We start from the raw sequence: 20,551 nt of genomic DNA, 5'->3' as shown, positions 1-20,551 counted from the left end.
CTGACTCTCACCTCTCAGTTGCAAGTGGGACATCCAGGTCTACCTCTAACAGAGTGTACATTGTTTCCTTCACTGTGGGAGGCGTCCCAGTCTTCCACCGTCTCCATTCTGCTTCCTTTCGATGAGCTGTCCCCATGGGTACAAAAGTGCCAGTCTGGAACTATCCAGGGAAGAGGTCCCAGCGGCCGTCCTGGCCCTGCTGTTGCGACTACAGTCACGTGCCCCATCGGGTCTGACCTGTTTAAAACCCTGCCGGGTATCCGACCGTTTCTAGGAAGGAGGCTGGGCTTCTTCCCTTAGCCCTGAGGCCCCTGCTGCCTGCTGGAGACCTGGGCCCTTGACAGATCCCATGACGCACTGCCCTGTGGAATTGTGCCCACTGTGCTGCCTGGGCCCCCACCCCACTCCCCAGTCTGGGCAGGACTTGTGTCGCTAGTGGTTCTTCCCCTGGACCCAGCGTGGCTGGTTGTGGTTACTCTGGTCAGAGCTGGTGGCCTCCAAGGGCCCTCAGGATTCGTGTGGGGCTTAGCGTGCAGAACCCGAGAGCCTTCGGTGCCAGCTGGTGGCGGATGAGCGGCCCCCTCGTTCTGTCGGCACCACACTGCTACCCGAACAGCGTGGCTGTGCGCCTTGCTTAGGTGTGCTGGCCGCGAGCTGCCCTGCCCAGGCCTGGGGTGGCTTCCGGGCCGGCGAGGATGGAGTGCGGCTGGACGTGGAGTTCAAATTGCCCTCTTCCACCCTCTCCCCGCGCTGCCCAGACGCGGCCGCGCGGCCGGGGGGCAGGACAGACCATGCTCCAAGGGGCCACGGGGAGCTGGGCTGACCAGCGAGAGCACAAGCCCCCACCTCGAGCCACGGTCCGGCTGCTGAGACCGCTCAGAGAGCGTCCGGAGGCCAGCGGCCCGCCCTGACGGTTCTGGTTGCCAGGAAAGGCGGTGGCTCCACGGTGTCCCAACCCGCTGGCGGGGCGGGCCCTGGCCAGCGAGGCGTCACGCGGGCGGGGCGGCCAGAGTCCAGGGCGCCAGGGCAGCGGCCGGAGTCCGATGGCGGCGGAGCAGGACCCCGAGGGGCGCGCGGCGGCGCGGCCGCTGCTCACCGACCTGTACCAGGCCACCATGGCGCTGGGCTACTGGCGCGCCGGCCGGGCGCAGGAGGCGGCCGAGTTCGAGCTCTTCTTCCGCCGCTGCCCGTTCGGCGGAGCCTTCGCCTTGGCCGCCGGGCTGCGCGACTGCGTGCGTTTCGTGCGCGCCTTCCGCCTGAGGGACGCAGGTAGCCCCGCCCCGGGCAGCCCCCGGGCCCGGCCGCCCCGGCGAGCCCTCGCCCACCACGGCCTCTGTCGCCCCCAGACGTGCAGTTCCTGGCCTCGGTGCTGCCCCCAGACACAGACCCCGCGTTCTTCCAGCATCTTCGTGCCCTCGACTGCTCCGGGGTGACAGTGCGGGCCCTGCCCGAGGGCTCCCTCGCCTTCCCCGGCGTGAGTCCGGGGGGAGCGGGACACGGGGGATGGGCCAGAGCAGGGCCGGGCGGCGCCGAGCTGACAGCCCGCCCCGCAGGTGCCGCTGCTGCAGGTGTCCGGGCCGCTCCTGGTGGTGCAGCTGCTGGAGACGCCGCTCCTCTGCCTGGTCAGCTACGCCAGGTGGGGCCCGGGCCGCCAGGTGGGGCCTGGGGCGGGACACCGGCCTCCCGCCCGAGGCCGGAAGCCTGGGCTCCCGGAGAAGGAGCGCGGACTTCCGGGCCCGGACCTGTGGGGCGTGGCCCGTGGGGGCGGAGCGCTGGGCCGGGACCCTGGCACGGGCCTCCAGCTCGCGCTGCTCGGGTTTTCGGGTTTTCGGGAGAGGCCGCGCTCTGGGCGGCTTCCCGGCCCTCACCGCGGGTCCCCTGCCCCCTTGCTCCCGCAGCCTCATCGCCACGAACGCCGCGCGGCTTCGCCTGATCGCAGGGCCGGAGAAGCGGCTGCTGGAGCTGGGGCTTCGGCGGGCTCAGGGCCCCGACGGGGGTCTCACCGCCTCTACCTACAGCTACCTGGGCGGTGAGGGCCAGGAGACGGAGGCCTGGTTTGGGGGAGGAGGAGGCCAGCCCTGAGACTCCGTTCAGTGCCTGAAGTCCCCCAACGTTGCCTGATGCCCTGACCCAGGCTTCGATGGCAGCAGCAACATGCTCGCAGGACAGCTGCGGGGCGTGCCGGTGGCCGGGACCCTGGCGCACTCCTTCATCACTTCCTTTTCAGGCACCGAGGTGCCCCCTGACCCGGTCAGTACCCCTGTCCCCCCAGCTGGACTCCAGAGGGCAGACCCCCAAGCCGAGCCCTTCCTGGGAAGCAGGAGAGGCCAGTCCCTGCTCTGCGCACAGGCAGATACCACGCCTGGCCCACCCTAGCCACCCCGGGCAGGTGGTCTCAGTGCGGCACTGGGAAGCTGGCAGGCAGGTGGCTCAGACTCTCTGCTGGGGTTGAACCAGTCCGCACCCTGCGCTCTGGGTCCTCCATCCTTCACCAACCCTTCTCCATAGATGTTGGCTCCAGCGGCTGGTCAGGGCCCCAGGGTGGACCTGGCCGCCTGCGTGGAGACGTGGCTGGAGCGTGTCTGTGGCCACCTGGGGCTGGGGGTGCAGGAGCCACACCGGGGTGAGCGGGCAGCCTTTGTGGCCTATGCCCTGGCCTTTCCCCGGGCCTTCCAGGGCCTGCTGGACACCTACAGTGTGCGGAGGTGAGGCCCGGGCATCCCCCAGGGTGGGCTCAGCAGAGCAGCAGCAGACCCCCTACCCCCATGTCCCCACCTGCAGGAGTGGTCTCCCCAACTTCCTGGCTGTAGCCCTGGCACTGGAGGAGCTGGGCTACCAGGCAGTGGGAGTGAGGCTGGACAGTGGCGACCTGCTTCAGCAGGCTCAGGAGACCCGCGGCGTCTTCCGAACCGTGGCGGCCCAGTGAGTCCCCCTGGGAGGGGCTTTGCCTTCTGAGAGACCCCCTCCGGTTCAGGAATATTGGGATGGGACAGAGGAAGGGAGGGACCTTGCCTCTCCCACCGTGAGGCTCTCTGATGTGCTGCTACCTCAGTAGAGATACTGCAGCCTTGGCAAGGAAGCTGGGGTGGGCTCGCTCAGGGGCCCATAGGCACAAAGGCCAGAGCCAGTGTGGCTGAGGGCAGATTATCAGGTGGCGGGGAGACGGCACGACTGGGTTGGGAGGGGGCCGGGCGAGTCAGGAACGTCTTGAGGGGCTGCCCCCGTCACAGGTTCCGGGTGCCCTGGCTGGAGTCCATCCCCATTGCTGTCAGCAACAACATTGATGAGGAGGAGCTGGCCAGGCTGGCCCAGAAGGTAGGCGGGGCAGGGGCAGCCCAGAGGGTGGCTCGGGGGGCCCTGGGCCTGCAGATGCTGGCCGAGCTCAGTGCCCCGCCCCCCCACCCCCCTCCAGGGCAGTGAGGTGAACGTCATCGGCATCGGTACTAGCGTGGTCACCTGCCCTCGCCAGCCTTCCCTGGGCTGTGTCTACAAGGTGGAGACAGGGTCCGGGGCCCAGTGGGGATGGGCTGGGGATGGACCATGGGTCCGGGGAGAAGGGTCCAGCTAGCTCAGCACCCTGTCCCTGTAGCTGGTGTCCGTGGGTGGCCAGCCGCGGATGAAGCTGACTGAGGACCCCGAGAAGCAGACATTGCCTGGGAGCAAGGCTGCCTTCCGGCTCCTGGGCTCCGATGGTGAGGCCCCCCCCCCACCCTCCGCAGTTCAGCTCAAGGCCCCAGGCCCCGTGCATGCCTGGCGCCCTCACATGCGCACGCACACAGGGGCTCTGCTGTTAGACGTGCTGCAGTTAGCAGAGGAGCCACCTCCCCAGGCTGGCCAGGAGCTCAGAGTCTGGCCTCGAGGGACCCAGGAGTCCTGTACCGTGAGGCCGGCACACGTGGAGCCGCTGCTGCGACTCTGGGTCCAGCAGGGACAGGTGACTGCCCTTAGCCAGCCCCCCCCTTAGCCTGCACCTTCAACTCAAATCAAGCTGGGACACCTGACCTCGAGCCAGCCCCTTCCTCCCTCTTCCCCCCAGCTGTGTGAGCCCCTCCCATCCCTGGCCGAATCTAGAGCCTTCGCCCAGCGGTCCCTGAGCCGTCTGAGTCCTGCCCACAGGCGGCTTGAGCAGCCTGCACTGTACCAGGTGGGTGTAGGGCCCACATCATCAACCTGCCCTGTGCCCTCTCTCCCCCCACGGCCACCCATCGTCCCCCCCTCCTCCCTGCAGGTGGCGCTGTCTGAGAAGCTCCGGGCCCTGGTGGACAGACTGAGTGCCAGAGGTGCCCTCTGAGAATCCCCTGCTGGGAGCTGCCTGAAATTAACATGAGTCACTCACTATCCCCACAGCTTGTCATGTGTCATTTCTTCGCCCAGTCTGCCACTCACTGGACCCCCAGGGCTTCCCAGGGTGGGCTGGAGTCAGGAATCAGCATGAGGGTTCATCCTCCCAGGGAAGACCCTGGCCCGGCCAGGGCAGGTAGGCAGCCCCGTGCTGAGGCCTGAGGTCGGCTAAGGCCGGGGGTGGGGGTCGGTATCTGAGGCTTGGGGAGCTGGACTGTAGGAGCAGATCCGGAGCAGGACAGGGCAGGGCTGTGGGGAAAGGGAGGGGGCTTTGGTGCCCAATTAGGAGCTGGGGGGGTTACTGGAAGACCTCTCCATGCTAGAGGCTCGAGGAGGGGTGGGAATGAAGTGCCAGACGGAGGGGCTCCGGGATTCCCCCCGGGCGGGGCGGGCTCGGTGGGACACCTCAAGCTTCCCCAGCCAAGGAGAGGCCTGGGTGTCCCCTGCCACTGCTGCTGCCAGCCCTGCGGGACCCTGTGCCCCTGGGCTCCACCCATCTGGCTCCCTGTCGGCCCTGGCACCTGTCACGGCATGGACTAGGCCTGGGCCCTGGGGACCCAGCTCCTGCCCCTGCAGTCCTGGGAAAGGAGAGGCGGGCTCGGGTCCTGCCTGCACTAGAGCTGGTGAAGGTGAGGGAGCAGGACTGGCTCAGCTCTGGGCACCTGGCCAGGGTCCTGGGCTGGCCCTGCCTCTGTGTGGCAGGCTCGTCAGGTCTCCACCGGCTTTGGCTCCGGAGGAGCCACTCAGGAGAGAGGTTTGAGGCTCTGCAGGACAGAGGGCGGGGCCTGGGCCTCTCCCGCCTGGGTGGGGGACACAAGCAGGCGAGGGCATGGGGGAATGCTGACTGCCCAGGGTGCTTCCCGGAGCACTTCTGCCTGCCCAGGTATTTGGCCAGACCAGCTCTTCTGGCTCCCCTGGCCCAGGCTGGGCAGTGGCCGCTGCGCTGCTGGGTGAGGGTGACGGTGGGGATGTGGGGCAGAGGCCCGGTCAGGCCAGCCCTGGGGAGCAGGAGGCTTGGAGAGGGATACAGACTCCGCCTGCCGCCACACACACACACACAACAGAACATGCACCAGGCCCCAGGTACCCACAGGTCACCCCTTCTGAGCTGTGCACTTCCTCAGTGCCAGGACCCAGACACTCCCCCCCCACCACCACCGTGATCCATCCGGTGATGTCAGTCACCTGCAAGGGCACCTGGGAGGCACAGGGCAGCTCCTCTTGCTTCCGGCTCCAGCCCAGGGCTGCTCCGAATCATCCGCATGCCCGGGATGTCCGGCTGGGTCAGGATGCAGAGAGGAGAGCCCAGCCCCTGGCCGCAAGCGCAGCCTGGACCTGACGGCTTCTTTAGCGCTGAGTCAGGCGAGGCCTCAGCTCAGGGCTGGGCCCAGACTTCTAAAACCTGCTGGGGCCTCCTCAGAGCTCTCCACACCTGCCCAGGATTCCCTGCCCAGACGGGTCGGAAGTCAGGGTCAGGGACCCTTCCCCACCTCCCCTTGCAGATCCACTGTCTCCCAGGGACCTTGCTTGCCCCTTTCCCAGGGCCTGGTGGGCAGAGCCTAGGCTGGCCACTCACCAACAACGGTCTGGGCGAGAAGGCCCTTCAAAAGCCCCTGCGGGCACCACACTTGGGGACACCCCCGTGTGGCTCCCCGACCTCCCCCCCCCCCCACAGAGCATGCACATGCACACGCACGCACACACACCCACACGCCGCCACGCCTGTCCCTGGGCCCGCCTGCCTGGGGCCTGGTTCTAGGTCAGGCCTGGGCACGGCTTCTGGGAGGACCAGTGCCAGGCACTGCAGGCTGGGCCCAGCTGAGCAGCTCAGTGTGTGCGGCGGCCATGGCTGGGGGCGCGTGGGGCTGGGCCCAGGGGGCCCCCGTGGGAGGCCTAACCCTGACGGCTCTGGCTGAAGGGATCCGGGCCAGCCAGGGGCAGCCCCCGGGACCCCCTTCCACCGGCCCTCAGCCCGAACCTGAGCTTGAACGCGGGTTAGAGCCTGGGCGGGCAGCCGCCATTCCCCCAGCTGGCAGTGAGCCCTTCTCCCAACCTCCTGCCCAGGAGCCAGCCCCTGAGGGACCTGGTCGTTGTCTGGTGAGCAGGAGGGATGCCTGGGCGGTAAAGGGGGACGGAGCTGGGAAACAACAGAAAGGCGCGGGGGCTTTGTCGAGAGCTGGGACGGGGTGGGGAGGAAGAGAGTGGGAGAGGCAAGGGGGTCTCATAGGCTCCCCTCGCCCCCACTCCCAGACTCCCCAGAGTTCCTTGGAAGAGGGGGCCCTCGCAGACCTGGCGTCGTACACGGCTGCCTGTCTGGAAGAGACTGGCTTTGCAGGGACGCAGGCAACAGCACTCACCCTGTCCTCAGCCCTGGAGGCCCGCAGGGAGCGGCTGGAGGACCAGGTTCGCCCCCGTCCCCTCCCTGCCCTCGGAGTCTCCCGCCTGGTCCCCTCCAGGGTTGGGGGTTGGAGGGAGCAGCCCCCTTCAGGCCGCAGCTGCTTGGCCAGGGTACCGAGGGTAACGTGCAGGGGTCACGGAGACTGGACCACTGACGTCCGCCCCTCCACGCCAGGTGCACGGCCTTGTGCGAGGGCTGCTGGCACAGGTGCCCAGCCTGGCGGAGCGGAGGCCCCAGCGGGTGGCCCTGCAGGTGCTGAGCACACTGGCCCTGGAGCACTCTCGGGACGTGGTGTGCGCACTGCTGCCGTGCTCACTGCCCCCTGACCGGTAACCCGCCCTGCCCCGCCGGACGCCGCATCCCCCGCGGCCCCGACGCAGCTTCCTTCCCCTTTACGGCTTGCTGTGGAGACTGGCCCAGGGTGGGGGGGGTCATGGCGGGGCAGGGCCTTCCCTGCCTTCCGCTCCTGCTTCTCATCCACTGAGGGTCCTCAGTGCTGGGTTCCGGGCTTGGGGCCTGCCTTCTCTCTCCCAGTCTCTGCTGGAGCTCAGCCTGGCGGGGTGTGCTTCTGAGCAAGCCAGGTGGCTGCCGCACCCCAACGCCCCTGGCTCTTTGGTTAGTCTGCCCCAGGAGAAGTTATCTGTGGTTTTATTCTCTACGGTGATTGTTCATAATGCCAGGTTTGCTTCACCACTGCTGGCCGAACAGGGTTCTGAGTGGTCCCTGCCGGGCAGCTGATCTTGCAGACTTGGCTCTGTTGTGGTCTGCACAGATGCCACTTATTTTGTTTCTCTGGGATTGCGGGGTTGATCACCTGCCCCTCCTCCTGCTGGAGTCCTAGTGGCCGCCTCCCCGATCTGGAGACTCCCCTCATCCCAGTGCCAGGCCCTGGCTCACATGCCCCGTGCCCCCAGGGCGGCAGCCGAGCTTTGGCGCAGCCTGAGCCAGAACCAGCGCGTGAATGGGCAGGTGCTGGTGCAGCTGCTGTGGGTGCTAAAGGGCTCGGCCAGATCCCAGCTGGAGGCACTGGCGGTAGGTGGCATTGCCAGGGGACTCCCCGGGCCCTGGCCCAAGGGGACAGGAGAGTCTGGCCTCAGGGGGTTGGGGGCAGCAGGCTCTCACCCGAGTCACACCCATCCATAACGTCTCTCAAGCACAGAGGCTTTGTCCTCGCCCTGTCTGCGTGCGGTGTCTGAGCCTGAACGAGCCCCTTGTTCCATAGGCCACTCGCGCCCTTGGGGAGATGCTGGCTGTGTCCGGCTGCGTGGGTGCCACACAGGGCTTCTACCCGCACCTTCTCCTTGTGCTGGTCACACAGCTACATGAGCTGGCCCGGGACCCATGCCCCCCTGACATCCCCAAGGTTTGGGCCCCATCCCACCAAGGGCTACCGTACAGCCACGCCAGGTGAGGGGTGCACACCGGGGGGAGTGAGGGCTGGGCCAGTGCCCTCCCGGCCCTCACTGCCCATTCGTCTGCTGCCCCCCCCCCCCCGCAGCTGCACAGTGGAGGCCTTGAAGGCCCTGCTCACTGGGGATGGCTGCCGCACGGTGGTCACGTGCATGGAGCAGGCTGGAGGCTGGAGCAGACTGGCGGGAGCCCACACCCACCTGGAGGGAGTCCTGCTGCTGGCCAGGTGCAGGGCAGGGCTGTGGGATAAGAGGCGGGGGCGTGGGGGTTGTCGGGTAGAGGCTTCTTGAGGGGCCGGAAGCGGAGGGAGAGCTCCCATTTCCGCCCCATCACAGTGCCATGGTGGCGCATGCCGACCACCACCTGCGAGGCCTGTTCGCAGACTTGCTGCCCCAGCTGCGCAGCGCGAAAGATGCACAGCGCCTCACGGCTATGGCCTTCTTCACCGGAGTGAGCCCGCTTCCAGGATGGGTGGTGAGGGGTGACCATGGACTTGGGCCCTAAGCGGCCGGGCCGGCACGGGAACGCGAGCGTGCTGACCCTGTGTCCCCCCGCCCAGCTGTTGCAGAGCCGGCCCACCGCACGGCTTCTGCGGGAGGAGGTCATCCTGGAGCGGCTCTGCGCTTGGCAGGGCGACCCCGAGCCCACCGTGCGCTGGCTGGGCCTGCTGGGCCTCGGCCACCTGGCGCTGAACCGCGGGAAGGTGAGGGGCACGACGGGGCGGGGTCTGGGCGGGGTCTGCGAGGGGTCCCCCACGAGTCCCTGTCCCTGCAGGTGCGTCACGTGAGCACGCTGCTGCCCGCGCTCCTGGGCGCGCTAGGCGAGGGTGACGCGCGGCTCGTGGGCGCCGCACTGGGGGCGCTGCGGAGGGTCCTGATGCGGCCGCGGGCGCCGGTGCGGCTCCTGAGCGCGGAGCTGGGACCGCGCCTCCCACCGCTTCTGGACGACGTGAGCCCGGCCCAGCCCCGCCCCTCCGGCCCCGCCCCACCCCGCCCGCCGTCACCACCCCCTCCCCAGGCTCTCCCTGGGTTCCCCAACCAGGCCCCGCTCCTGGCCCCCAGATCACGCCCCCAGACGGCAGCCGTCCGGACACCCTCTCCCTGCTGGCTCCGCCCTGACCGCGCCCTCCTATGCAGGCCCGGGACTCGGTCCGCGCCTCGGCGGTCGGGCTCCTCGGGACGCTGGTGCGGCGCGGCCGGGGCGGGCTCCGGGTGGGGCTCCGCGGCCCCCTCAGGAAGCTGGTGCTGCAGAGTCTCGTGCCGCTGCTGTTGCGACTGTACGACCCCAGCCGGGACACCAATGAGGTCAGCCCCCCAAGACTGTCCCATGGCTGTCTCCATCGGGCTCCACCCACCCCCACGACAGCTGCCTCTCCAAAGATTACAGGTCAGGGACTTCCCCCAGGACCTCAGGTGCAGGTGACATGCGCAACCAGGTTCCTGGTCTTTCCTGGGCCGCCTGCTCCTCCACCCCTCATCCTGGCCACCTCCCCCCTCCCAGGCCATTTCTTGCCACTTTCTGGACTCCTAACCTTGCTCCCTTCCCCTGTTCCAGAGCTCAGAGTGGACCCTGGCCCTCTGTGACCAGGCCTTGCGCTGGGGCCTTCTGGAGGAGATGGTCACCGTGGCCCACTGCGACAGCCCTGAGGCCCTAAGCCGCATCTGCCACCGCCTGGTCAGTGGGGGGAGGGCAGGGACAGTGAGGGGGTATGGCCAGCTGCCCACTTGGTCCAACATACACCAGGGCCACTCCCCCCACACTGAGTCTTCCCACCCTTCCAGTCAAGGTGGTGGCAGGTCTAAAGCCGCGGGTCCTGATGCCATGTCCTGGGGGATCCCCAGGGTCCTCAGCCCCTGGGCTCACCTCTGCGGCCTCCTTTCCATGCAGAATTGGCCCTCCGGTCCTGCCATGAGCTCTTCTGTCCCCAGGTTCAGTGGTACCCAAGCCACGTGCCCCGCTTCCTGAGCCAGACCCAGGGCTACCTGCGGAGCCCACAGGACTCCCTGCGCTGGGCAGCTGTTGTGCTCATGGGTAAGGCAGTCCTGGTGTCACACTGTCCCTTGCACCTAGGGCTCTGGGAGCTGGGCCAGCCCCTCCCTGCTGTGGGCATGGGGCCAGCACTCAGGGTTTGCTTTGGTCCAGGCTTCCTGGTCCATCACTCAAGCCCCAGCCACATCAACCAGGACCTGCTAGACAATCTGTTCCAGGGTGAGGACCCGACTCACCGGGGCATGGGGTTCCGGAAAGGTGGTGGGCGCTAGGGCGGAGCGGATGGGAATGGATGGATGGAGGGCTGGGGCCCTGGGGCCCTCCCGCCCCATGAACTGCCCTATCCCCACAGACCTGGGGCAGCTGCAGGGTGACCCTGAGCCCACTGTGGTGGCAGCGGCACAAGCGTCCACCCAGCAGGTGGTGCTGCTGGCTCAGGTGCAGCACCCTCCCTGCCGTGGGCGCCTCCTGGGCCTCCTGCGCCTTCCCTGCCTGGGCCGGCGCCACGCCCACCCTGCCCGGCCCCCACCAGTCTACAGACAGCCCGTTCCAGCACCACCGGAGCCCTGCTGGCCCCTGGGGCTGCTCAGGACCAGGCTGAGCCCGACTGGCCCACCCTCCGGGTGGGAGCCAGGGTGCTGAGTCTGGCACCCCACCGCCCTGTGGCCAGTCTTGGCAGGGGCAGATCTGCAGAAGAGGCCCCCCCTTGAGGGGCACCCTGGGCTCGGTGCTGGGCACCAATGCCTGCCCCCCGGAGCCACGCAAGGCCTGTTGCACACAAAGACCCCTCTCCGGGAGCTCACCCCCCAGACAGCCCTGCGACCTAGAGGGGGCACGCACCTGCTGACGGAGCACCATTTCACCCTCAGCCTCTTGCCTCGTATACCCCTGGGTCCATCTGTCCCCCCTCAGCCCCCTGCCTGGATGACACCTGACCTCCCGGGCCGAGGCCTGGTGGGGGACACTGTGAAGCTGGCACAGCCCTGGGAGCCGGTGCCGTGATAGGCTGCCCTCTGCCTGGGCCCTCCCGGCCACCCCAGCAGCCCATCAGCCCTTGTCACGTGCTCCACTCCTCGCGGGCCACGTCCTGGCCTGAGGTTCTGAGGTTCCTGGCCAAGAGCACTGATCTGTCCTCCGGTCCACACCCGCTGCCCCGCAGCCTGGCCCCATTCCTGCCCCTGCCCTCCCACTTACCATGTCAGACCCCACCTGGGCCTTCTCCGGAAGCTGTCCCCTGACCTCCCCACTGGACACCACAGGCCTGAGATGACACCTGCGGGCTCGGGTGTGGGCTGCCAGCATTCGCAGCCCACCAGGCCGAGCTGTCGCGCTGGCACCCCAGCACCCTGCTCAGGGCTGAATGGAGGCGTGACTGGACGTGTGGGGAAGAGGCCCCTGGGGACACCTCCGAGGCCGTGACCCAATCCGTCCAGACCCTGGACGGGCGGCTTCCTCCACCTTGAGGTGTCCTCTTGCCCTTTCAGGGCCCCCAAAGCTGCCTCCTCAGAGGAGGCGGCCTCAACTCACACAGCCTCTTGAAGGCTGGGGTCCTGCCCATCCCTGTGGAAAGCGTTTAAAATAAACACACAGATCCTAGGGGTTCAGCGTCTGTCTGGGGCCTGGGTCCGGGCCAAGGCGGGGTTCTGATGAGCTGGGCCTGGTCCGAGATCGGGCTCGGGCTAAGATTACAAGGAAGACAGCACGTAGCCAGGAGTTTGGGTCAGCTCCGGGGTGGGCGGGAGGTCAGGCAGGCTTCACCCTGAGCTGAGAAGCTGTGCTTTGGGCCTGCGCATGCCGCATGCCGAGCCGATGGGGTCGGAGCTCAGCAGGAAGGGGTTGGCGTCTCCTCGTAGGTCATTCCCAGGGCAGGGGAGGCTCAGGCCGAGGGCACTGGTCTGCGTGAAGCCAGGGGCATGGTTTGGGGTATTGGTTCAGCTTCTCCAAAGCAGATGCCAAAACTGGATTACACTACGAGAAATATATCGGGGTACACGCTGGAGAGGCCAGGAGGCTGTCAGACCCCCGTGAAGGAGAGGAGGAGGGAAGGAAGGGAGGTTGGTGGGAATGTCCTCAGGGGGTTCTTCAGCCTGTCACCCATCAAGGAGGCTCCAGCTCCCAGGCGTGGGGGTCCCTCCTCAGCTTCCACGGCTGCAGGCGGGGTCCACGAGGAGTATCCTCACAGCCGCCTGACTTGGTCTGGGTCTGGGCCTGGGCTCAGCAGGAGCCTGGTGGACCTCAGTGGCAGCCCCCATGGGCAGAAGCAAGCCTGGCCCCCACTGCTTGCAGCCCAGGAGCCAGAAGCTGGGTGGGCATTTGATGCCCATTTCCCCCACCAGGCACACGCTTGTCCCACTGCAGAGCACAGCTGGGCAGGCTAGCGGCAAACCCCACAGTGATGCCCACTGGAAAGGAGAGCCCAGCCTCAGATGAGGGCTCGGGCAGGCAGCACCTCGCCTCTTCTTGCGACGCCTCCGTGATGCCTGGGCTTCTTAGGCCTGGGAGCCCGTACTCCTCCCTGTAGCAGGCCACTTGGAGTGCAGGCTTCTCTTGCATGATGCACCTGCCTGCTCACAGTCTTGTGTGCACCTGCCTTGCCACGGTCCCCTGCCCCATCGCCGGAAGCCCTGCTAGACTCCCTGCTTGCCCGGTGTTAGGTTCACTTAGAGCCTGTTGCTTTGTCCTGGGAGTGTGACCCTTCTCGGGGATTTCTCTGCTGGGATCCTCAGGGAGGCTCCAGGTGGATCAGTGCTGCCATAGCCCTGCTCCCAGGTGAGCATCGCTGGTCTGTGAGTGTCCAGGCTGACCAGGTCCATCAGATCTGCCTGCAGAGAGCCCATCTCCCACCATGGGGCTAGGATCTGGGTGTGCTCCTTTCCACAGAAGGCCCCCCTGACTTGATCTTCATGCTCAGATACTCTCAAATGAGCTCTCACTGGAAACCTCAGGGCACTGGTGGTCCTGGAACCTGAGGGCCAATAGTCAGAACCTCCAAAGGGGGCCTGGGAGGGGCTGACCAGGACCTAACTTATCGCCTGGATTTCTAAGGCCTAAGCTGTTCCAGTCCTGTTCCCCTTGGTTTTGCCTTTCAGGTCCCCCTAATGAGGTTCCCAAAGGAGGGGCGTGGGCCCTGGTGAACACAAACAGGCTTGAGAGGCGTCCAGCTTCTCCTCTCCCTGTGTGAGGGGTAGATTTCTAGGGGTTTCTTTTTGTTTTTTTAAACATTTATTTATTTATTTAGGCTGCGCCAGGTCTTAGTTCGGCACACGGGATCTTTGTCACGGCATGTAGGATCTTTTAGCTGAGGCATGAGGGCTCTTGGTTGCAGCATGCGGGCTCTTTAGCTGCGGCATGCATGCAGGATCTGGTTCCCCAACCAGGGATCGAACCCGGGCCCCCTGCATTGGGAGCACAGAGTCTTACCCACTGGACCATCAGGGAGGTCCCTTCTAGCAGTTTCCGTACTGGGATCTGGGATGTTTGGGGAACGCTCTGTGTTTTTTTTAATTATAAATTTATTTATTTATTTATTTATTTTTGGCTGCATTGGGTCTTCGTTGTGGTGCACGGGCTTCTCATTGTGGTGGCTTCTCTTTGTGGCGGAGCACGGGCTCTAGGCACGCGGGCTTCAGTAGTTGTGGCACGCGGGCTCAGTAGTTGTGGCTCGCGGGCTCTAGAGCTCAGGCTCAGTAGTTGTGGCACACGGGCTTCGTTGCTCCGCGGCACGTGGGATCTTCCCAGACCAGGGCTCGAACCCACGTCGCCTGCATTGGCAGGCGGATTCTTAACCACTGTGCCACCAGGGAAGTCCCGAACCCTCTGTTTTAATATTAATTTTACTGTTGGCCTTCATCCTGAGTATTCTCGGGGGTTAGTGTCCCAGCCACAGCTGGGCCGACCATCCCTTCTCTTTAGCCAGTCCTGAGGCTGCAGGGCAGCGGTGAGCCTGACAGGAGGGGAGCGCGGCTTCCCCCACCTTCCGCCAAGCGGAGGATGGCAGACTGGCTCCCACGGGGAGAGGCAACTTTCTCCTGGCTGTTCAAGCTCCAAGATGAGAATAACTTCCTGGCTGAATCAGTTACTATCTCTCCTTGCACGTGGGGCCATTCCACCCCCGCCCCCCCCCCCAACCCAGGGAGCTCAGGCTCTCTGGTCCAGGGAGGCTCTGAGCCCTCCGGGGGCCCAGGGACTGCGGCTCAGGGGCCCGGAGGCCTCCTCTCGAGAGACTTACCTTTGAGCGAATTAATTTGGATGAGACACACCCCAAAGGCCAGTTTCTCTGGTTCGGGTCACTTCCCTGGGGCCCCAGTGCAGCCCCAGGAGTGCAGATCTGTCTGCTTGTCAGTATACCTTTTCTCTGTCCTCTCTGCAGCCCCGGAGGGCAAGAACGGGCCCCCGCTACCTGCATCAGTACGTTCTCAAGTTCCCTGAGGCAGACAGAGAACCATCCTGAGGGCTGGAATCGCCCTGTCCCGTTCTTTCCAGGCCAGCCTGCTGGGGGAGGGGGCCAGGAGCCCGGCCACGTGGCTGCTCGCTCCGGAGTGGTCAGGTGCAGCGCAGGGAGCGCCCCCTCAGCCCCACGGGAGAGATGCCTGCTCTCAGCCCCCCGGTCCCTCCCCATGCGGAGGCACCATCCCCATCGCTGCCCCGACCCCTGACATAGGGCCCCTCAAAAGCTCAGTGAGCATTTTCCCTTTGTTCATCACATTTATTGGCTTTCCTCAACTCCCAGGCCTTGTGGTGAGCTGCTCACATGGCTGGGTGTGGCTCCAGGCAGCTGGGTGGGCATGAGCTCTGCCCCAACTAGAGAGCTGCCCTGCGGGCGGACTGCAGGCTAGCAGAGCCGGCTCAGCCTGAATAGCAGAGCCAGGCAGGCGTAAAGCGCATACGCACAGCCCTGGGCCTCAGGTTTCCAGCACACCTGGGGGGCGCCCACCTGTGGCTCAAGGCCGCACTCCTCCAGCAGGACCCAGGTGGGTGCCTCTGAGTCCCAGCTGCTCCCCAGGAGCTCGGGCGGCAGGGACACGGCCCTGCGCTCCTGCCATGGGGTGCTCTGCTCCAAAAGGCTCTCCACCTGGCAGAACAGGGTGGGAGGTTGTCAGAGGGGGCCCCCAGGCTTCTGGCACCACCCACACCACCCCATCCCAGATGCACTGGGTCCGCACCTCCGGCACAGCCCCTCCCCTACAAGATGGGCCCTCTCACCAGTTTGAACGCCCCCGACAGGGCCCCCATCTCCAGCACCTCAGCCAGCAGCACGTGCTGGGTTGCACTCAGCACTGGGAAGAGACCTTGTGTGAGAGGGGGTTCCGGAAGGCCAGCTAGGGAAGCCCACATTCCTGCTCCCTACCTGCCCCACCCCCGGAGCCCCTCACCAGCTAGAGCTTGCAGCAGGTAGAAGACGGGGCCGGCAAGTTCCTCTTCCAGCCTTCTGGAGGAGAACACCAGGCACTGGAGGACAGCACCCACCGGACCATCCCGAGGCTCCAAAAGCCCTCCACGCAGGCCGTGCTCCAGCTGGGGGTAAGGGCGTGGGGCGGGCGGGTGAGCGGGGGGGGGGGGGGGGGGGCGGGGCGCAGGCACCAGCTCCGCCCACCCCTCCCTCCCCAGCTCGCCCCGCACGCCCCACCCAGCTCACTCACCGACTCATCCAGGGCTTGCAGGGCGGCCTCGTCCCGCAGCACCTGCCCGAGGGCCCCCAGCAGCTGCCCACAAGGCTCCTTGGACAAGCCCTCCAGGCCCACGGCCCAGGCCCCCACTTCTGCCTGCAGGCCCTGGAAGTCTTCGGTGGTCGCCAACCGGTCCTCCACGGGCCCGTCTGTGGGGACAGGGCTGCCATTGCCCAGGTGCCCACACGGCCCCGGGGAGCCCTGGTTACGGAGGGCAGACCACAGGGGGGCAGAAGGGGAGCCCACCAGGGGGGTGGCCAAGAAGGTACTGACCCGACAGGAACTTGAAGTGGACAGAGAGGAACCTTATGGAGGTGAGGCAGGAGGACCACGGCAGCTGGCCACCTGCAATGTAGGAGGGCCCGTAGCTTGGACGAGGCAGGGCTGGTCAGTGCAGGGGTGGGTCCCCGAACCAGAGAGGGCTGAGGCCTCCCCTCGGCCCTCACAGCCTGTCACCACCGCCCCAGTACTGGCAGCCTAGGACAGGGAGCAAGGTCTAACCAGGCTGGTGTCAGCCTGTCACCGTGTCACCCGTGTGTGTGTGTGTGTGTGTGTGTGCGTGCGTGCGTGCGTCCCCCGGCTGTGCTGTGCTCTGCTGGGCAGGAGAATGCCTCATCAGCTCGTCCCATTGCCCAGGTCCGCAGGCCTCACCTTGCTGCTGTGGCCTGAAGGTCGTCTGCTTCTTGTCCGGGAAGAAGAGGATGTCTGGCAGCCAGGCGGGAGCAGAGATGGGGAAGCAGGTTGGCGGAGCGCCTGGCATCTCCCTCCCAAGCTGGGGGCCCCTGCGCAGTACCCCCTTTGTGCCCCAACCTCCCAAATGCCAGAGCAAGGGACCCTCGGCCACCCCAACCCATGAGGTTATGCAACCAGATGCCCCCAGTGACCCCTGGTGGCTCTTCCAGGCCTCTTTGCCTCTCTGCCATGGAGTCTGGGCCCCAGAAGTCACCCTGATCCTGGCTCACCCCAGTCAGAGCCAATAACCAGCTGGGCCACCCGAAATGCGAGGATGCTGCCCGAGGGGATGGTGACCATCTTCTTCTGGCTCAGGTGGCCCTCGCCTCTGCCCTGAGGGATGGATATGGGCTCAGGACTGGGCTCTGGGTTATGGGGCCAGATGTAACAGGGTGCTGGTGGCAGGGGTCTACCCCACTGCCTGGGGACACTGCCCTCCTGCCTCCCCAGCCCGAGCCCACTGCGGGACCTATGCCGCACACCTGCAGGCACATGGCTCCCGGAAGTGCAAACTGGCCTGAGCCCTCCTGCTTTTGGGTCCGGGTGACTTCCACCTCCTTCTGTGTCTGCAGCACCTCGGTCACGACGAACACGTCATCCCCACGATTCCGCAGCTGTTGCAGGATTTTGTGCTCAGGCTGCCGCAAGCGCCTGTGGTGAGCAGACCAATGGGAAGCTCGCAGGGGTGCAACCTGCCCTCCCCTCCCCCTGCCACGGGACGGGCTTCCCTCCCCTGGACCTCAGCCTTTGTGGCCATGGGGGGTGGGGGCGGTGACACGGCCGAGGAGACCAAGAGCTCTGTGGATGCCCAGGCACGGGATACCCATCATTCTCTCCCTGGTGCTCCCGACAATGTTTGTGAGTGGCTGGGGTGCAGGAAGAAAAGACAAGTTCCAGCGGGGACGGGCCGACACCTGAAGACCTCTGGAGGGGCCCACCCCTTTGGCCGGTCGCTCACCTGGCTGCTGTCTCCCTCCACTCCCTGCCGCTCCCCGGGTTCAGATCTCATGTCTCCGCTCTGAGCTAATGGTCCTTCTCACCAGGGTCCCTGTGTCGGCTCCACCCCAGCAGCCCAGCCTCCTCGCAGTGGGACTTGGTCTGACCCCTGACCCTAGGGCCCTGCCTGGCCGCCCTGGCCTGCAGGACCTCTGCAGCCTCCTTCCCTGCCCACTGGTCCCAGCACGCCCCTGCCTCTGGGACTTCCCTCAGCCTGGCAGAGACCCCCTGTGACTCCTGATGCCCCGAGGTCCTGACCCAGAGGCTGCCCAGTTTCAGCAGGGCCCCGCCGCCCCGGGGCTCACCTCTCCCGATGCATGGCTTCCCAGGTGTTGGGGGCCACTCGCAGCATGCACACATGCATCGAGGTGCTGGAGCTGCCCGACACCGCGGCCCCACCTGACAGCTTCCCCTGTCCTGGGGCCGCCAGCTCCACGCTGCCCTGCAGCTGCCCGTCCACAGCGTCGTGGAAATGGAAGGCGCTGCCACGCTCCACAGCTGCAGCAAGACCAGAGCTGAGGCCCGGCCCACCAGCCGCCGCCTGTCCGCCCGGGCGGAGGGGCCTCTGAAAAGCGCCTGCCCCCGGAAGCAGAGAGCCCAGAGGCCCAGAGCAGGTGGCAGCGGGCCCGCCCACTCCTCCCCCCACCCGACCCGTGGCTCTGACTCAGTGCCAAGCGGGGTACCTGGCTCCGGGGCGTCGGGCTCCAGGATGTCCCTGATGGACAGGTTGACACGTGTGTAGCGGTGTCTCCAGAACCGTGAACTCGAGGACCTCCTGCCCAAAAGGCAGTAGAGCTGGAAGCTGGTGGAGCTCTGCAGGCTGTCCACAGGGGTGAGCTCTCCACTGTGGTCCAGCTCCCGGACCACGCTCTTGACCACCCTCGCAAAGGCCGATGCCATGCTCCTGAGGCGGGCAGCTGGGTCAGGCCTTGCACCCGCAGGACTGGAAGAGGGCGGGCGGAAGAGGGGGAAGGTAGGTACTTGGACGTCTCCAGTGATGGGGAGCTCTTTCCCTCCAAAGCAACCCTGCTTGGCTAGTCCTGGGGTGCTCTGACTGGCAGAAAGTGCTTGCTGCTGACTATCACCCAACACGAAAACAAGCAGAAGTACACCCTGCCATCCACTCATCCACCTCTCCAAGGGGCCATGAGCACCTCCAGGGTGGGACGTCATTCACAGCCCTCAGTGGGACTCAGGCCATGCACACCATCTGTTCTGTGATCAGAGTGCCCACATGAAGCCCAAGAAAGCCCTGGGACTCAGCGCTTGGGGCGGGGGGGGGGGGGCAGCCCTGGCCACCCACCAAGGCCTCTTGTCACTTTGTCACTTCAACAAGGCTTAGGGCTACTCACGAAAAGCAGCCACTGAGGAAGGGCAGGGCAAGGCTGGGGCCTTGGAGTGACCCCAGGCCACTGCTCTGTCTGCTGTAGCAGCTGACCCCCTGGCTGAGGTGTTCAGAGGGCAGGGGAGGAAACAGAAGCCATCACTTCCTGGGCAGTTGGTGCAAAGGCCCACAGCAAGGCCCAGCCAAAGTGTCCCCAGCTCCTAGACGTGTCCTCCAGGGCTTTCTCTGCGCCCAAAGCTCCGTGAGCCACTAGTCTGTCTTCAGGGGTCAGAAGCCAATGTGGGCCTGACTCAGGACCCAGGACATCTGGGCTCCAGTCACGGGGGCCAGCCCTTAGGAAGCCTCTGAGCTTCAGGGCTGGTCTGAAGTCTGAGAGTGGGCCAAGGAGCACCTAGAGGGCCTACCAGGAGTTAAGCCCAAACTAGCCGGGCTGGGGAGGACACCCCCTTCCCAGAGGCCTGGGGCTTCCCCAAGCCGGCCTGGGATTGCGAGTCCTGGGGGGCTTGGGGAAGCCGCAGAAGGGTGCCCGTACCAGGTCTCCACCCAGGGGAGCTGGCCTCCCCCCACCCAGCACTAGGGAGAGCCCCACCCCGGAGCCAGGGCAGGCAGTGGGGTGCGGCGCGCAGGGGCGGGGAGCAGCTCACCGTGACCGTGACTGTTGCGTGCCCGCGCCCACAAAGCTGAAGCCAGGCCGCTCTGCTGGCTGGGATCGGAGGGCTCTGCCCCGGAGCTGCCGAGCGAGCACACAGCCCAAAGGTCCCCAGATCCAAAAGTGAAACCTCGGCCGGCCTGGCACAGCGACAGTCCGGAAACACCCCATGTGAGCCCGCCCCGCAGCCCGGGCGGGGGTAGGGGAGGGTCAGGGTGCGCCAGCTCGTGCCCTACCCGCTGCTGCCTCGAACTGCTGGGCACCAACTGCTGGGCACTTCTTCAGTCCTTCTCTCTGGAAACTCTGGGTCACAGCAAAGGGGCTGAAGAGACATTTCCTCAAAGAAAATGTATTGCTACAAATGGCCAACAAGCGCACAAAAAGATGCTCACACCATTAGCTGTCAGGGGACTGCAAATCAAACCACAGTAAGATGCAGCTTCACACCCCGTAGATAACTGTATAAAAGGGAAGTAACAAGTGTTCGGGAAGATGGGGGGAAACTGGAGCCTCACACACTACTGGGAACGTAAAAGGATGCAGCTGCGGCCGTGCAAAACAGTCTGGCAGTTCCTCAAAAAGTTAAACAGAGAATTACCATTTGATCTCATTCATTCCACTGCTAGGTGTGTATTCAAGAGAAGTGAAAACATATGTTCACGCAAAAACCTGCACATGGATGTTCCCACAACATTACTGTTAACAGCCAAAACGCAGAAGCACCGCAAATGTCGGTCTGTGGAAGCACAGACAGAATGTGGTCAGTGCATACGATGGGAGACACACGATGGTGTGGTGCTCGGTCATACAAAGGAATGAAGTTGTGACTCACGGCACAATGTAGGTGGACCTCAGAACATTATGCCAAGTGAAAGAAGGCAGACATGAAAGACAATATCTCACGTGATTCATGTAGGCAAATTGTTTAGAACAGGCAAATCCGTAGGGACAGAAAGCATATTAGTAGTTGCCAGGTGCTGGGGGGAGGGGGACGGGGAGTGACACAGCCTCTTTTGGGGAGATGG

The 20,551-nt window shown here is 65.5% G+C and overlaps 3 protein-coding genes across 4 annotated transcripts; 2 read left to right on the top strand and 1 right to left on the bottom strand.

The window, feature by feature from the left end:
• Window positions 1-341: 341 nt before the first annotated feature.
• NAPRT (nicotinate phosphoribosyltransferase) lies at window positions 342-4,490 on the top strand. 2 transcript variants are annotated; one of them, XM_068525507.1, is made up of 13 exons: window positions 346-1,269; window positions 1,347-1,474; window positions 1,554-1,636; window positions 1,899-2,029; window positions 2,135-2,250; window positions 2,509-2,705; window positions 2,782-2,922; window positions 3,231-3,315; window positions 3,413-3,493; window positions 3,590-3,692; window positions 3,780-3,934; window positions 4,037-4,144; window positions 4,229-4,486. In XM_068525507.1, exons 1-13 carry the CDS (start codon window positions 1,044-1,046, stop codon window positions 4,289-4,291), a joined length of 1,617 nt encoding a protein of 538 aa, XP_068381608.1. In that variant the 5' UTR covers window positions 346-1,043; the 3' UTR covers window positions 4,292-4,486. The 2 variants fall into 2 exon arrangements, with proteins under 2 accessions (XP_068381609.1, XP_068381608.1); XM_068525508.1 differs by lacking the exon at window positions 3,413-3,493 and having other exon boundaries at window positions 342-1,269; window positions 4,229-4,490.
• A 1,539-nt stretch (window positions 4,491-6,029) lies between these two features.
• Window positions 6,030-11,703, top strand: MROH6 (maestro heat like repeat family member 6). Its single transcript, XM_068525692.1, is given in 15 exon segments — window positions 6,030-6,427; window positions 6,569-6,744; window positions 6,914-7,068; window positions 7,654-7,771; window positions 7,962-8,146; window positions 8,238-8,375; window positions 8,485-8,599; window positions 8,709-8,852; window positions 8,924-9,097; window positions 9,286-9,453; window positions 9,704-9,823; window positions 10,078-10,180; window positions 10,292-10,357; window positions 10,491-10,674; window positions 10,676-11,703. Coding segments are annotated over 15 exon segments (2,151 nt in total). The 5' UTR covers window positions 6,030-6,186; the 3' UTR covers window positions 10,740-11,703.
• Window positions 11,704-14,835: 3,132 nt separating this feature from the next.
• On the bottom strand, window positions 14,836-19,712 carry GSDMD (gasdermin D). Its single transcript, XM_068525694.1, has 11 exons — window positions 19,522-19,712; window positions 18,216-18,475; window positions 17,838-18,030; window positions 17,019-17,187; window positions 16,767-16,869; window positions 16,456-16,509; window positions 16,078-16,149; window positions 15,778-15,953; window positions 15,511-15,652; window positions 15,341-15,414; window positions 14,836-15,209 (listed from the first exon to the last, which is right to left on the bottom strand). The coding sequence occupies exons 1-11, from the start codon at window positions 19,695-19,697 to the stop codon at window positions 14,970-14,972; spliced, it is 1,659 nt and encodes a 552-aa protein (XP_068381795.1). The 5' UTR covers window positions 19,698-19,712; the 3' UTR covers window positions 14,836-14,969.
• Window positions 19,713-20,551: the final 839 nt, after the last annotated feature.

This window comes from Eschrichtius robustus, chromosome 17, assembly GCF_028021215.1.
Source record: "Eschrichtius robustus isolate mEscRob2 chromosome 17, mEscRob2.pri, whole genome shotgun sequence".
Classification (NCBI taxonomy): Eukaryota; Metazoa; Chordata; class Mammalia; order Artiodactyla; family Eschrichtiidae; genus Eschrichtius; species Eschrichtius robustus.
This window is presented reverse-complemented; position numbering and strand designations above follow the sequence as displayed.

Coding starts and splice junctions, on each gene's coding strand:
- NAPRT (XM_068525507.1), top strand. CDS start 1,044: ATGGCGGCGGAGCAGGACCCCGAGGGGCGCGCGGCGGCGCGGCCGCTG. Junction 2,251..2,508: donor CCGAGGTGCCCCCTGACCCG/GTCAGTACCCCT, acceptor CCTTCTCCATAG/ATGTTGGCTCCAGCGGCTGG. Junction 2,706..2,781: donor GACACCTACAGTGTGCGGAG/GTGAGGCCCGGG, acceptor CCCCACCTGCAG/GAGTGGTCTCCCCAACTTCC.
- GSDMD (XM_068525694.1), bottom strand. CDS start 19,697: ATGGGGTGTTTCCGGACTGTCGCTGTGCCAGGCCGGCCGAGGTTTCAC. Junction 18,031..18,215: donor GCCCGACGCCCCGGAGCCAG/GTACCCCGCTTG, acceptor GTCTTGCTGCAG/CTGTGGAGCGTGGCAGCGCC. Junction 16,150..16,455: donor CTTCAGGCCACAGCAGCAAG/GTGAGGCCTGCG, acceptor CCTACATTGCAG/GTGGCCAGCTGCCGTGGTCC.